At 37.8% G+C, this 14862-nt stretch overlaps 5 protein-coding genes and 1 pseudogene across 5 annotated transcripts; 4 read left to right on the plus strand and 2 right to left on the minus strand.

Annotated features, from left to right (window-relative positions):
- The first annotated feature begins 2 nt into the window (after positions 1 to 2).
- On the plus strand, positions 3 to 3055 carry LOC147938549 (ultraviolet-B receptor UVR8-like; annotated as a pseudogene).
- A 2445-nt stretch (positions 3056 to 5500) lies between these two features.
- On the plus strand, positions 5501 to 7766 carry LOC147938550 (wall-associated receptor kinase-like 15). The gene is made up of 3 exons (XM_087466334.1): positions 5501 to 6324; positions 6408 to 6467; positions 6577 to 7766. Exons 1-3 carry the CDS (start codon positions 5517 to 5519, stop codon positions 7629 to 7631), a joined length of 1923 nt encoding a protein of 640 aa, XP_087322460.1. The 5' UTR covers positions 5501 to 5516; the 3' UTR covers positions 7632 to 7766.
- An 87-nt stretch (positions 7767 to 7853) lies between these two features.
- Positions 7854 to 9043, minus strand: LOC147938551 (CASP-like protein 5B2). Its single transcript, XM_087466335.1, has 3 exons — positions 8543 to 9043; positions 8265 to 8397; positions 7854 to 8167 (listed from the first exon to the last, which is right to left on the minus strand). Exons 1-3 carry the CDS (start codon positions 8671 to 8673, stop codon positions 7961 to 7963), a joined length of 471 nt encoding a protein of 156 aa, XP_087322461.1. The 5' UTR covers positions 8674 to 9043; the 3' UTR covers positions 7854 to 7960.
- An 825-nt stretch (positions 9044 to 9868) lies between these two features.
- LOC147938552 (small ribosomal subunit protein uS3y-like) lies at positions 9869 to 11483 on the plus strand. The gene is made up of 5 exons (XM_087466337.1): positions 9869 to 10029; positions 10136 to 10283; positions 10378 to 10549; positions 10840 to 11026; positions 11118 to 11483. Exons 1-5 carry the CDS (start codon positions 10000 to 10002, stop codon positions 11319 to 11321), a joined length of 741 nt encoding a protein of 246 aa, XP_087322463.1. The 5' UTR covers positions 9869 to 9999; the 3' UTR covers positions 11322 to 11483.
- Positions 11484 to 11535: 52 nt separating this feature from the next.
- LOC147938553 (aldo-keto reductase family 4 member C11-like) lies at positions 11536 to 13764 on the plus strand. Its single transcript, XM_087466336.1, has 7 exons — positions 11536 to 11846; positions 11946 to 11996; positions 12387 to 12463; positions 12570 to 12657; positions 12789 to 13064; positions 13151 to 13399; positions 13518 to 13764. Exons 1-7 carry the CDS (start codon positions 11727 to 11729, stop codon positions 13602 to 13604), a joined length of 948 nt encoding a protein of 315 aa, XP_087322462.1. The 5' UTR covers positions 11536 to 11726; the 3' UTR covers positions 13605 to 13764.
- A 32-nt stretch (positions 13765 to 13796) lies between these two features.
- LOC104711961 (small ribosomal subunit protein eS21y) lies at positions 13797 to 14728 on the minus strand. Its single transcript, XM_087466338.1, has 4 exons — positions 14575 to 14728; positions 14376 to 14449; positions 14136 to 14268; positions 13797 to 14045 (listed from the first exon to the last, which is right to left on the minus strand). The coding sequence occupies exons 2-4, from the start codon at positions 14423 to 14425 to the stop codon at positions 13980 to 13982; spliced, it is 249 nt and encodes an 82-aa protein (XP_087322464.1). The 5' UTR covers positions 14426 to 14449; positions 14575 to 14728; the 3' UTR covers positions 13797 to 13979.
- Positions 14729 to 14862: the final 134 nt, after the last annotated feature.

Genomic DNA, 14862 nt, shown 5'->3' on the forward strand with positions numbered 1-14862 from the left:
TTGGGGAATGTAAGACGACTGTAGTTTACATGTACGGTTACTTACCAGGAGCTTCTTCGGAGAAATCCCCTATTCTCTCTCCTGTTCCCGTGCGTTTACCTGCGGCTGTTCACGGTGGAGATTCGGAAAGATGTGTTCGGCGGCAGTTGTGGATTCGCTATGGCTATTTCAGCTTACTAAAAGATCATAAATTTTGGATCTTTACCATTTACAAAAAAAAAGGTGTGTTTTTTTTTTTTTTTTGGATTCTTACTGATTTTGTATGTTGGTGGGTTTTGGTTTTAGAGAAGGGAAAACTTATAACTTGGGGTTCTACTGATGATGAAGGACAGAGCTATGTGGCTTCTGGAAAGCATGGGGTAAACTTCTTTTTAAGATGTGAAATGTTTGTCTCTTCTTTTCAAACCTCTTTTTATTACGAAATTGATTCCATTTTTGTTTTTTGTTCTTGAATACGATTGGTTTAAGGAAACTCCAGAGCCGTTTCCTCTTCCCACGGAGGCTCCTGTTCTTCAGGCTTCTTCAGGATGGGCTCATTGTGCGGTTGTTACAGGTAATTACTGGCTAGCCTCTACTTCTCTACTGCTTTACACTAGTCTATGTTTGGAGTTTTATGGTAGAGTATTTGGTCAACTGAAAGATGAAATGGAGTAATGACACTTGTACCTATGTCTTTTATTCATGACTTGTGTGTTGGTGTCTACAGATGCTGGTGAAGCATTTACTTGGGGTTGGAAGGAATGCATTCCATCAAAGGATCCTGTTAGGAAGCAGCAGAGTGGCTCGAGTGAGCAAGGTGAGATCGGTTCGGATATCTTTGGTTTTAGTTGTGTTATTTGTTTACTGTTGATATGGTATATTGGTATGTTTGAATTGTCATAGTGAGTCCATCATCACAAGGTTCAAATGCAGCCAGTGGTATGACACTGCAGAATGAGAATCGGAAGGGAGGGGAGGAATTGGTAAAGCGGAGGCGGGTTTTCAACTGCCAAAGATGAAGCCGAAGGGCCTTTCACTTGGAGAGGACTTCTTTGCTATCACACCTTCACTTGTGAGTGTTGGCCTTGGAGTGAGGATCACCAGTGTTGCTACTGGTGGTAGGCATACTCTGGCCTTGTCAGGTGAAGTTGAATAAACGACTTCTTTACAAATCCGAGATGAAGCTGCTACCTTGTAGTTGAAGATTCATTTGAGGATGATCATGTTTTTGCGGAAGTTTCAGATATAGGACAGATTTGGGGTTGGGGATATGGAGGCGAAGGGCAATTAGGATTGGGTTCCCGTATTAAAATGGTCTCGTCTCCTCATCTAGTACCTTGCTTTGAATCCCCTGGATCTGGAAAAGAAAGATCTTTCACATTGCATCAAGGAATAACAACCACGTCTACTCAAGTTTCAAGAGAACCTGGTCGGCAAATAAAGGCTATTTCTTGTGGAGGTCGTCATAGCGCTGCAATTACAGGTCCATTTTCTTTTCTGAGTGTTTCCTCTGTACATTTCTGATCAAACTCGTATGCAATGAAAGAAAAGGAGGTTACGTTGCAGTGTATGTATTTCCAAAGTTGGTAGTCAAGACTAGTTTAAAAACACTTTGTGATGGTTTGATTGCTCGTCCTTCCTAGTTGCAGATACTGGAGGGTTAATAACTTTTGGCTGGGGACTCTATGGACAGGTGAATGTTATACAACGTAGCAATATTTGTCTCATTATCTAGTTGACTAAGCTTTTGACGTTAACTGCATTCGGTATAGCCTCTCCATGTGCTCATGCTCACTCAACAATTTTCCTGTATCTAGTGTGGCCATGGAAACACAAATGATCAGTTAAGGCCCATGGCTGTGTCATCAGTGCAGAGTGTTCGGATGGAAAGTGTAGCAGCTGGATTGTGGCACACTATTTGCATCTCTAGTGATGGTAAAGTGTATGCCTTTGGTGGAAACCAATTTGGTCAACTGGGAACTGGCACTGATCATGCTGAGGTAACATCTCTTGTAATCCGAAGTTTGTAAACCAATTCTGGAAGTCTTGTGCAGTACATGAACCGAAACATTAGGTTTTACTTAAAAATTGTATCATCTGTCTTCTGATGTAGATGATACCGAGGTTGCTGGATGGCCAGAATTTGGAGGGCAAACACGCAAAAGCAATTAGTTGCGGCGCGCGGCATAGTGCGGTTTTGGCAGGTATGGTTTTTAAATGTTAATGGCAGAAAGGGACCTCTCTGAACCGAATTGAGCCCTAGCAATTTGTTTTCAGTTGTTTTAACGAGAAGATACTAAAGAGCCCTAGCTTGTGAGATGCTGTAACTTGTATTCAGGTCTCCTTTTGTATTGTTTTCAGTATTAATTTGTGGCCTCTCTTTAAGTCTTTCAAGAGAGAAAAAGTCATCTCCTCGTTTTGAAACATGTAACATGTTCGTGAAACACTTTGCATTCTATGATAAATGCCTGATGTAGATTGCCCTTTCTGATTCGAGTTCAATTTTGTGATGGAGCTACGAACTAACTACTAAGTGTATTCTCGATTTTGCTGATTCGCACTGTGATTTTTGTTTCTGCAGAGGATGGTCGGTTGCTATGTTGGGGATGGAACAAATACGGGCAGGTACGAAGTTGTTCTGTTTTGCTTTGCTAACCGGTTATGTCTTAGTATCACTGTATTTGTACAAATAGTATCTCATTTGCATCCCTCTTGTTACTCAACAGTTGGGTCTAGGGGACACGATCGACCGGAACATTCCTACACAAGTCCAGCTGGATGGCTGCAGACTGAGGAAAGTAGCGTGTGGATGGTGGCATACATTGCTACTAGCAGATTCACCCACTTGAGATTTCCAAACCAGGCACCAGATCCTCAATAAAACATTTTCGTGTTTTCGCCACATTAGGTGCCTATAGATTTGACAGAAGTTGTACATACATGCTTTTTGCTATATGTGCTTTCTTCTTCAGTATTTCCCTGTCTTCATGTTTTTCTTAGGGAGAGGGCTTTGACTTTGTATTGTGTAACATGGGGAAATTTCAGAACACTAGAATAAAATACTGATTGGTATGAAGGATCTTTAGGTTTCCTTAGATTTGGTGTAAAAACAATTGGATTTTTAGATTGGTAAAGAACAATAAGTCAGTGTCCTGCTTTGTACTGTCTTAGTCACAGCACAGCACTTCACTTCTAGTTCTATTTCACTTATCAGAAAAAAGTCATGCATTCAGTGTTAGTTGTGAGACTATGTACAATGGTTAGCAGATTCAACACCCTCCACCTCAACTTTTAATACTCCACATCAATTTCTCTTTCTTCCACATAATCATTCAACATTCAATTCAATTATAACTTCTCCAATGGTTATGTTTAATAAAATTCAACACCTTACCCTACTATTTTATATTTCTTTATTTTATTTTAATTTATGATTTATGATTACATATCTAATAATAATTATCAATTAAAACTAAATTAAGATAATTTTAAAATTAATTAATTTCTATATAAATTTATTTATATTGTAATTCATAATAAATTTTTTTGTTTTTGTAAGTAAAATGAAGAAGGTTAAACATACACAAACAAAAAAATTGGTCCAAAGAAAATTGAAAATTCTAATAAAAATAGATATTTTTCTATTTCCAAATAAAACAAGACTAGTCTCTATTTATAGATTTTTTAAAATCATGAATTTTGATGTACTTTTTATTTTATAAAAAAATAAATTAATGTAAGATAATTGAGCTAAAATAGTTAGGATAAAATAAAATCTCACAAAAAACAAATGGATACAACTCATTCACATCTTTTTCTCTCATATTTCGCCATGTGTCAATGTAGGTCCCGCTTTTTTTAGATTCAACTCAGTTTAATACACGTATGATTTTTAGAAATTTCAACAGGTCCATTGCATGAATTAAACAGTTGAAAAATTTATTCAACACCCTCATTGTACATAGTCTGAGTGACTACTATAATTTTTTTCAAGAGTTGGGAGCATCTACTAGTTACAATCAACCACGTAATGACACTAGTCTGATAGGTTTAGTAAACTGCCGAGTTGAAAAGGATGATTGGGGAATCTTTAGTATATTCCATGACAAGCGTAGATCCACGGTAAAATATATAAATATACATCGAATCACAGCTAACTTGTGACTAAAATTTTTAAAATAATAACTGTCGTGTACTTCCATTAAGTTTTTTATTTGAGTTAAACAATGAAACAACTAGTAAAAAAGAAACAAGTGTCACTATAAGTGCAGTATAATAATGTTGTAACTACTGTATAATACGTTGGAAGACACAAGGCTTCACATGGACGCACTAGCAAACGTCAGTAAGATAGATGCTTATTGGCTAACTTAACATGGATGTACAAGCAAAAGTCAGTAAGATTACTATTTTTTTGGCGACTAAAGATCATTTAATTACATTTTGCTTTTAATTAGACATCTCTTCTTGTTTTGCTACATAGTACATACAAATACTACTAGCTAGTATTTAAGAGATTGTTGCGTTTTCTAAAAAGATAACTCAACTATGGTACAATACCTATTTAGAATGGATTGACGTAGAGTGAAAAAGTGTTATCTAAGATCTGTCGTAAACTTACTGTTTTCTTTTTTTGTAAGTCCAAATTTTAATTTTTTTTTTTTTTCCAAATTTTAATTTCATCTCTGTACTGCTGTACAAATAATTTATTTTATGACTACTCATAATATTAATGCCTTGTATGAGGAATGGTTGTGAAAACGCATCCTTAGCAGAAAGACTATTCACCCACGACCCACGAGCCACGATCAGTCCGACGTTTCGGGAAACCAGATTTGTAGTGCAAATATAAAAATAGTAAAATCACAAAGAACAAAAGAATGAATATTATACGTTAAATGTTACTAATAAACTATATGCTTGGGTTTATTGGCACTGTAACACATTATAACCGGCCAGTTGGCTTCTGCACTTACAAGCATAAAGAAATATATTCCTCGGATACACAAAACTTTTATTTTGGTCAAGGATTATATCATTCAATTAGTGTAGTAGCGACCTGGGACCATATATTTTTGGGGCGAAATAACCAAAAAAAACAAGTGAAGAAAAAAATTTCTATAAATTTATAGGTAACTAACTTTTTTACTCACAGTCACAGTCGTAAGAGCTGGTCAGGTTAATTCCGATGTGTAATACTCGTATTTGGAAAAGAATCTATATTTCCAAACTGTATATTCCACCAAAATTTTAGAACAAATGGACACGTATAGTGCACGCAATTAAAAAAAAAACATCTTCCACATGTATTCTCCTTGTTAACGAAGTAAAAAAATTCAGAATTTTGGGTCAATTCAAGATATCAAAACACAGCTTTTAATGTACCCCCTGATGCAATCGGGAACATTAAATCTATCTACTTGACAAAAACAATACACTATTTTATAAAAGATGAAAACGGAAATCATAGTACACATGCAGCTAATATATCACACACACCCTGAGAAAAGCACCTGCCCATAATAAAACAAAAAAAAATGGAGCTTCCATGGCTATCTCTCATCACCCTACTCACTCTTTCTTTACTCCTTTCCTTCTCTTCTTCTACTGTAAAAGCTTTCAAACGATGCCCTAACTGCGGGTCCACACAAGTCCCATACCCGCTAAGCACTGGACTAGATTGTGGCGATCCAGATTACAAGATCAGGTGCGATGAACGTGGTTCCCTATGGTTCGATACGCTCAACGGATCAACCAATCCGATCAAAACAATTGACCCGTCAGGCCAACGGTTCGTTCTTCGTCCACCCGGGTTCGAGCCAAACAGATGTGTATCGGTCGATATTAAGTACCACGGTATTCAGCTAGACCCGAACCTTCCTTTCAACGTTAGTAGTAGTAACACGGTTATAATCATGAACTGTACAAAAGATGGTCTAGATTCGTACAGCTCTCAAGGGTTTAACTGCTCAGACAATAGCTTGTGCCACAAGTTTCTCAACCAGAATCTCGAAGCACGAGGCAAGTGCCGAGGCGTGTCATCGTGCTGCTGGTATAAAACCGGTGCATCGGTTAATACTTATAAAGTTTACAGAGCTAGGACAGATATGTGTTCAGCTTATCAGAGTTATATGAATCTGGATCTGCTTATGCCGGTTAGTAAATGGGGTGAACCGGCCGTTGAAATACTGTGGGAAACTCCGAGAGAACCGGTTTGTAAGATTCAGGGTGATTGCAAAGATTTGGTGAACTCGGTTTGTTTAGGCGATTCTACGAATTTAGGACAGAAGAGATGTTTCTGCCATAAAGGGTTTCGATGGAACTCGGTCAACGCAGTATGTGAAGGTCCGGTCCGGTTTTGTGATTTGGTTTTTTTGATTTGTGTCTTTTCTTTAACTAAATGAAAAAATTGTTATTTGTTTATGTAGTTAACCGGTGTTCTAAGGGAAAGAAATGCAAAAGATGGAGCAATTTACCTTTAATTGGAGGTAAAACCGGATCAGATTCGGTTTGGTTATTTGGTTTATTATCCAAATCAATTTGGATTCAAGCCGGTACGGTTCGATGTTAAACTAATTAGTTTCGGTTATTGAACAGGTTTAACCGGAGGTGTAGGGGCAATATTGATCGCCGGATTCGTAATGAAGATGATGATCATCTCAAAGCAGAATCGGATAACCGCCAGAAGCCAATCGTGGGCGAGCGTAAGGAAACTACACCGTCACTTATTGACTACAAACAGTACCGGACTCGATCGAATCTTCACCGGCAAAGAAATCGTCAAATCAACAAACAATTTCGCCAAATCGAACCTCCTAGGGTTCGGCGGATTCGGCGAAGTCTTTAAAGGAGACCTCGACGACGGCACCACCGTAGCCGTGAAACGAGCTAAGCTAGGGAACGAGAAGAGCATATACCAGATCGTCAACGAGGTTCAGATCCTCTGCCAAGTTAGTCATAAGAATCTAGTGAAGCTTCTCGGATGCTGCATTGAATTAGATATGCCGATACTAGTTTACGAGTTTGTCCCTAACGGAACTTTGTACGAACACATCTACTGCGGCGGAGGAGGAGGAGTATATGATCCTTTGCCGTGGCGGCGACGTCTCATGATCGCTCATCAAACGGCTCAAGGACTTGCTTATCTTCACTCATCAGCTACACCGCCGATTTATCACAGAGATGTTAAGTCAAGTAATATATTACTAGATGAGAATCTTGATGTTAAGGTTGCTGATTTTGGATTATCAAGATTAGGTGTGAGTGATGTGAGTCACGTTACGACCTGTGCGCAAGGGACCTTAGGGTATTTAGATCCAGAGTACTATCTTAACTTCCAGTTGACTGATAAGAGCGATGTTTATAGCTTCGGGGTTGTGTTGTTCGAGTTGTTGACTTGTAAGAAGGCGATTGATTTCAATAGAGATGAGGAAGATGTGAATTTGGTTGTGTTTGTTAGGAAAGTTTTGAAGGAAGGGAGATTGATGGATGTGATTGATCCTGTGATTGGGAAAGGAGCGACGGGGATGGAGATTGAGTCGATGAAGGAGCTTGGAGTTTTGGCGGAGCGGTGTGTTAAGGAGACGAGACAATGTCGACCAAGCATGAATGTTGTAGTCAAGGAGATCGATAGCATTTTACACGGAATTTAAAAGTTTGTCAAAAAAACGACGTTTTGTTGTGTCGTATGAATGTACATTTGTTTTCAAAAGATGTTGTAGTTGGCAATTGGAAGAAAGTTTTGTAAAACGGATCAAAGATTTACACTCATCAAGTTTTGATTACTACTTATAGAGCTCAGTGAATATAAACATGGTTATGAGTATTCTATAAGTAAGGTGTGGTGGTTAAGACTTAAAAAAGAGATAGATTGATTTCAAGAAACACTGATGGATTCGATTTGAAACACTGATCTCAAAACTACAAAGATGTTCTCAACATTCCAAGAAGAAAAACACAAAGGTGGGGTTTGTTTTCGAAACTAAACGGAAGCTAAGATCCAGAATGTGACATGAGAAGAAACAGCGATTTGGATCCAAGTGACGAAGGAAAGGGCTACAGCTACTTCATACCTAAGACATGGATATTGGTTTTGACTTTGAGTATTGCAATACTTGATATCTTTTTCATATAAGACTACAACTCCTGCTGATGAACATGCAGCTGCAAGTGATAACATTGCAGTCACCTGCAAAACAAGAATAAAACAATTCAATTCCTTCAAAAAAAGATCATATCAGGAACATTGCATTTAATGTAAAAACCCATAGAAATGTGGTGCATACCCAATCACCAACGACGAATAAGCTAACCAAGATTGGATTTTGGAGATCTTTTTTGCCCCTGAGAGCATAAACATCAAGACAAGCTAGCCCAAAGCTCCACAGCAACTGAAGACCCATTGATGCAATCAAGTAGCTGGAAACAAACCCAAAATCCAAACAACATCAACAAGACTTCAACTCAAATACATTGCAGAAAATTTCTATTACCATTCTAGCTAAATCCGCCATCTAAGCGAACGAAACAAGGTTTAAAGAAAAAACAAAATCAAACACTTTACCAAAAAGCAGTGTGAACAGAGAACTCTTTCGCAGAGACCATAACCCCGATTGAAGCCGCAGCTGAAGCACATTGTCCGATTCTGAGTAACAAACCACACAAAGTTCCCGGACCTCCGAAAAGCTTCTTCATTTTTTTTTGTTCAATCAATCAACAACGATTCCAATATCTCTTTCCCAAAACCCAGAAATTTCTGCTTAAATCAGTGAGGACAAAGAGGAGACAAAATCGAGGAAAAAAAAAAAAAACCCTAGTTTTCGCAATTGGAAAATAGCTACATTTGCTTCAGGAGAGATTTTGGCGGGGAAAAGCAGAGGAACTCCATAGCTAGCTAAGTTGAAAGAAGAAGAGGATGAGATTTTTGAGTCACCTACCTACTAAATAGAATTTCCCAAAACGGCTTAGATTCGATATTAAGCTTCTTCCTTCTTTCTTTTCTCCCTTTGACATTGTTTTTTGCTTTTAGTGGACTGAGTGAGAAGAACCTAGCGTCCTACGTGGCGGACAGATTTTTTTTGTTTAAGGTAAATATGGAAACAAACTTTTATATTAACTTAATTAATTGGTTTTTACCTTTTTTTTTTTGTTTTTTATCATCTAACAAACTTCATTAATATGAACCAAAAGTATACAAAATTAGTAATAAGATTACAAATACAATCAATGGTTTGTGTAACAAAGAAACAAAAGCAAATACTTAATCATCTTTGTTATTTTCATCAATCTGGTGTGACTATCTTACTTGGGAATCATCTTCTTTTTATTGATGAAATACCGGTAACGCATTCGAAAGTCGCATGTAGCGATCAATCTGTTATATCGTATAACCTTCAAATTGATCGAAACTCTCTTAAAGTAAGAGATATCATTGATCTTGATTGTACTTAAAACTCATTTCTATTGATATGGCCTATGCCGTCTTCTGGTTCTCTTATTATTGGCCATTCACTCCTCTGCAACATATTGTTTCCATGGTGATTTACGTGTTGGTCATTGCTTACATATCAAATCCGAGTGGATTTGTATTAATCTTCGAAACGTCCGGAGTAGATTATATGGACGTCCGGTAACAATCACATAACTAACATATGATGTTATTACATTTTACTTTTTACGTAATTTTGTTAAACAATTTAATTCTACTGTCTGAAAGTAATTTCATTTTTGAGTTTTGTGTCTAAAATACGGAATATTCACTTTTAAGGTGCGACACAAGTCTTTTATTTATTTGATTAAAAACATATTTGAAACATCCGTAGGCCCAAAACCTAACCAATGAGTTAACTATTTTTGATCAATATATGGGCCAAACAGGCCCAAATTGGACGTGAAACCTGTTTTTCTGAATTAGGTCAAATATAAATACTACTAATATCATCTCTCTCGAGATTACGGCTCCTTGTACTCACTCATTTTTAGGGTTTCCAGAGATCGGCAGATTTTGACATTCGCATAATCATGACGACTCAGATCAGCAAGAAGAGGAAGGTTCGAATTCTGATTTCATTTTTTTATTTTTACATTTCAGTAGATTTATCTCGCTGCATCGTATTGGAACTGTTTTGAGTAACTCTGTTGAGATTTTCATTTGTAGTTTGTAGCGGACGGTGTCTTCTACGCTGAATTGAACGAGGTTCTGACCAGAGAGCTTGCAGAGGATGGTTACTCTGGTGTTGAGGTTAGGGTTACTCCTATGAGGACTGAGATTATCATCAGGGCCACCCGTACTCAGAACGTTCTCGGTATGTTGAATCTGTTCTTCATTTTTGGAAATTAGAAATCATTTAGGAACTTGTGTCTGTGGAGATCTGATTTAGGATAGTTGTTTGGATACAGGTGAGAAGGGGAGGAGAATTAGGGAATTGACATCACTTGTCCAGAAGAGATTCAAATTCCCCCAAGACAGTGTTGAGCTTTATGCTGAGAAGGTGACCAACAGAGGTCTCTGTGCCATTGCTCAGGCTGAGTCTTTGCGTTACAAGCTTCTCGGTGGTCTTGCTGTTCGTAGGTATGCCATTTCTGTACTTTGTTTTAGTTGGATACATCATTTGAGATTGTTAACTTACTACTAGCTTGTATAAGCATTCACCGAACCCTTAATAGTTATATGTTTAGTATAGAGTAATTGTAATAGATGTCTTTCATATATAGAACGGTATTGCATAAATGTAATGTCTATATCTACTGAACAGGCAGTTGATACATAAGGTTTCAACTAGGTTCTAAGTGTACACGAGTTTCCTAGTCAAAAGATTTATACAAAGATGTTAATGTTTGCAATTATTCTATGTTGTACAGGGCTTGCTACGGTGTGTTGAGGTTTGTTATGGAGAGTGGAGCTAAGGGATGCGAGGTGATTGTAAGTGGAAAGCTCCGTGCTGCACGTGCTAAGTCGATGAAGTTCAAGGATGGTTACATGGTTTCATCTGGTCAACCAACTAAGGAATACATTGACTCTGCAGTGAGACATGTTTTGCTCAGACAGGTAAGTATCCTTCCCAGATGTTGGTCTAAAGTGAATAAGTAATTCAGCAGTGCGTCTAATATCGAAAGGCTGGTTAAACCGCAATGTGCAGGGTGTGTTGGGAATCAAGGTGAAGGTTATGCTTGATTGGGATCCTAAGGGCATTAATGGACCAAAGACACCATTGCCTGATGTTGTGATCATTCATGCTCCAAAGGATGAAGATACCAGCTACCCAGCTGCTCAGGTTTCTGCTCCGGCTGCTCTTGCTCCTGAAGCTCCACTTACAGCCGTAGATTACCCTGCAATGGCCTAGAAGAATCCCTTCCTTTTACTAGTCGATGTGATTTTGTTTTCAACTGTTCTTCCTCTTTTGACAGTTTGTAGCTTCTCGTATCTTCGAATCAGACACGCTCCTCCCCCCAAATCTTTTTCTAAAGTTATCTCAATTTCCCAATGTTGGAAAAAACTTCATAAATCATATTCTCTATTATTTATTATTCATACGTAAATTTTCAGAATATTATACGAATATAAATTGTATTAAAATTGTTGAAATTGATCATCTAACGTGGCGTTTGGATTAATCCACGTGTTCGATATCTAGCCGTCTAGAAATGAAAACTCCGACGAGTTTCCCGCTCTGTCGACTCTTCTTCCTCCGACTTATAGTAAAAAGGGTCACGAGAGAGATCTAAATCGCAATCCTAAAGCTCTGACAATGGCGGACGAACTCGGATTCTTCCAACTCAACACCGGAGCAAAGATCCCATCGGTCGGTCTCGGAACATGGCAAGCTGCTCCTGGCGTCGTTGGAGACGCTGTGGCCGCCGCTGTGAAGGTTCGTGTGTGATTTTTCGTTCTCATTTAACTGATCCTTAGTAGATGTTCAAGGTTTGATTCCAGATCTTAACAGCATCATTTTCGTTTTTTTTTGCAGATTGGGTATCAGCATATTGATTGTGCATCAAGATATGGCAATGAAGTTGAGGTTAATCCACTATCCACCGATCTGATTTTTTTGCATCTCTGGCAAATTTAGAATGTAATGGCGTTTTAGGTTCTTCATTATCTTCTTGCCTGTTTGAATTACACGGGATCTGAATCTTGTCTACATCATGTTTACACGGGATCTGAAGCTTGATGCTCTTTGGTAGAACAGTTTATTATTTGGTATGATCGTTCTTATTGGATTTTGTATGTAATCCTCTTTTTTGGGAATTGACAGTGGCACACATTGTTTTGTTTATCTTCTTCTTAAAAAGCTTTACATTTTTGGAGGATTGATGGGGAGTTATTTGATATAAACTGTTGTCACATTCTTTTGATGTGTACATTCTACTTTCGCTGTGGAGATAATGAAAACTTTTTCCACCTGCAGATTGGGAAAGTTCTTAAGAAGTTGTTTGAAGATGGCGTTGTCAAGCGTGAGAAGCTGTTCATCACTTCAAAAATCTGGTATTTTGTCCATAACGTTTCATGTTTTCTTACGATTTTCATTTTCCCTCGAGTCTGCTTAGCCTCTAACCTTTTATCACCTACAAATTATGCCATGACATGACAGGCTGACTGAACTCGATCCTCCGGATGTACAGGAGGCATTGAACAAAACTCTACAGGATCTGCAGCTTGATTATGTTGATTTGTATCTCGTAAGCATGACTCTTTTGAACAAATGCTAATTTTATGATTCTTAGTTTTTTAACCTTGATTTGTTCTTACAAAACTAGTTGGATCTTTTTACTTGTATTTTGATTGGTTTCATTTGATCTTTTTTTTCAAGATGCATTGGCCTGTTAGGTTGAAGACAGGCACTGTGGAGTTTAAGCCTGAGAACATTATGCCTATTGATATTCCTAGCACATGGAAAGCGATGGAAGCACTGTATGATTCAGGCAAGGCACGAGCCATTGGCGTAAGTAATTTCTCAACCAAAAAGCTCTCAGATCTCGTGGAGGCTGCTCGTGTTCCTCCCGCTGTAAACCAGGTGGAATGTCATCCTTCATGGCAACAACATAAGTTACATGAGTTCTGCAAGTCCAAAGGGATTCACCTATCAGTAAGTTTGAATACACTAACATGTCCAAATCATTATAGAAAATCAGAATTTCATGCTTATACACTTATGAATTTTGATTGTGGCAGGGATATTCTCCACTGGGTTCTCCTGGAACAACGTGGGTGAAGGCCGATGTTTTAAAGAGTCCGGTTCTGGAAATGGTTGCTAAAGAACTCGGAAAGTCTCATGCACAAACTGCACTTCGATGGGGACTTCAAATGGGTCATAGTGTACTTCCCAAAAGCACAAATGAAGCAAGAATCAGAGAGAATTTTGATGTATTGGGATGGTCAATCCCAAAAGAAATGTTTGACAAGTTTTCCAAGATAGAGCAGGTAAGTAAAAAGTGTTAAACTATAAAGTATAAACCATGTCTCTGCAAATTTAGAATCTATGAGAAGTCTAAACATCATTTATTTTGGCGTTGCCATATGACTCTTCTTCCTTGTGCAGGCTAGGTTAGTCCAAGGCACGTCGTTTGTTCATGAGACGATGAGTCCTTACAAGACACTTGAAGAGCTTTGGGATGGTGAGATATGATGAAATCAAGACGTCTTTTGTTTGAATTTTAAAGTTTTAACCATTTTTTGTTTGAAGATGGAGAAAACTATGTTCCACTGTTTTATACTTTAATCGAGGGAAATAATGTGTAAACGATTCAACTTTTCAATAACAGATACACCAGGCAAGTCACTAAGCATTGTGGTGGTCTATGATAATCATAAACAAAAATTAGACTGTAATAGAATTTGATTCCACTGGCCTCAAAGCCTAATAATAAATATCTTTCATAAAACCATCAAGAAAAAAATCCAAAACATGAATTCGCATGTAGAGAAAACTAACGAAGCCACATTACTAAATGAAAACCTCAAAAAAGCAAACTAAGAGGCCGAGCTTTTTGACTTGTATCTCTCACTGTTGTTTAGCTTCGACCTTCTTCTTCTGCCAGAGCCTGTCCACGCCACTGTCTGCGTCTCCCTGCAGATTCAATTAAAAAAGACTATCAATGATCTTTGTTATCATAACTGTGGAAGATTAATTCAAGCAATTTGAAGTAATCCAACAAACCTGAGCTCTAACGAATCCGCAGAGAGCAAAAGTGGTGAATTGGCCGGTGTAAACACCATCAGCATCAAGGTGACCAATGTTAAGCTGAACAGAAGCGTGATCCTTTGATGTGATCAATCTGTTTGTTGCCGAGCTGAATTAAAAAAAAAAAAACAGAATCAGCTTAGTACTTAGTTAAGAAAATTAAGCTTAATCTATATTAATCAAACGACGTAGAGAACAGAGAAAGCTGATAAATACCATTTTCTTGGAATGTAGAGCTCTGTGACCTGACCTTCTTCGTTCTGCATTTTTACAGATTTGGCTTGAAGGATCTGAGCAGTTTAAACAAACACAAAAATTAATCAGATGAGCAATAGAACAAGTGATTCATAAAAGATAAATACATAAGATATCAATGGAAGAAGCAGACTAAGACTCTTTAAGGATAAATTCTCACCTGTGATGAAGAAGAAGAAGAAGAAGTATCTGAGATCAGTTTGGCGGCGACGAAGATGAAGCAAAAATGGTCAGTTTATTGTATTTATAGTTGCGAGCTCTTAGGGTTTGCTTATTTCACAATGACTACTATACCCCTTTATTATGTTTTGTCCAATAAACCGATCCAATTAGAGCGAGGTTTTAAATTGAAATCGAACCGAACTACCAAAGGTTTTTAAACCAGATTAAACCGACGGTTGTTAATTGTTTTTTATACCATCATCGGCATTCGGAATCGTAACCAAAG

The sequence above is a fragment of the Camelina sativa genome, chromosome 9 (assembly GCF_030686135.1).
Source record: "Camelina sativa cultivar CO46 ecotype springtype chromosome 9, ASM3068613v1".
In the NCBI taxonomy this organism is placed as follows: domain Eukaryota; kingdom Viridiplantae; phylum Streptophyta; class Magnoliopsida; order Brassicales; family Brassicaceae; genus Camelina; species Camelina sativa.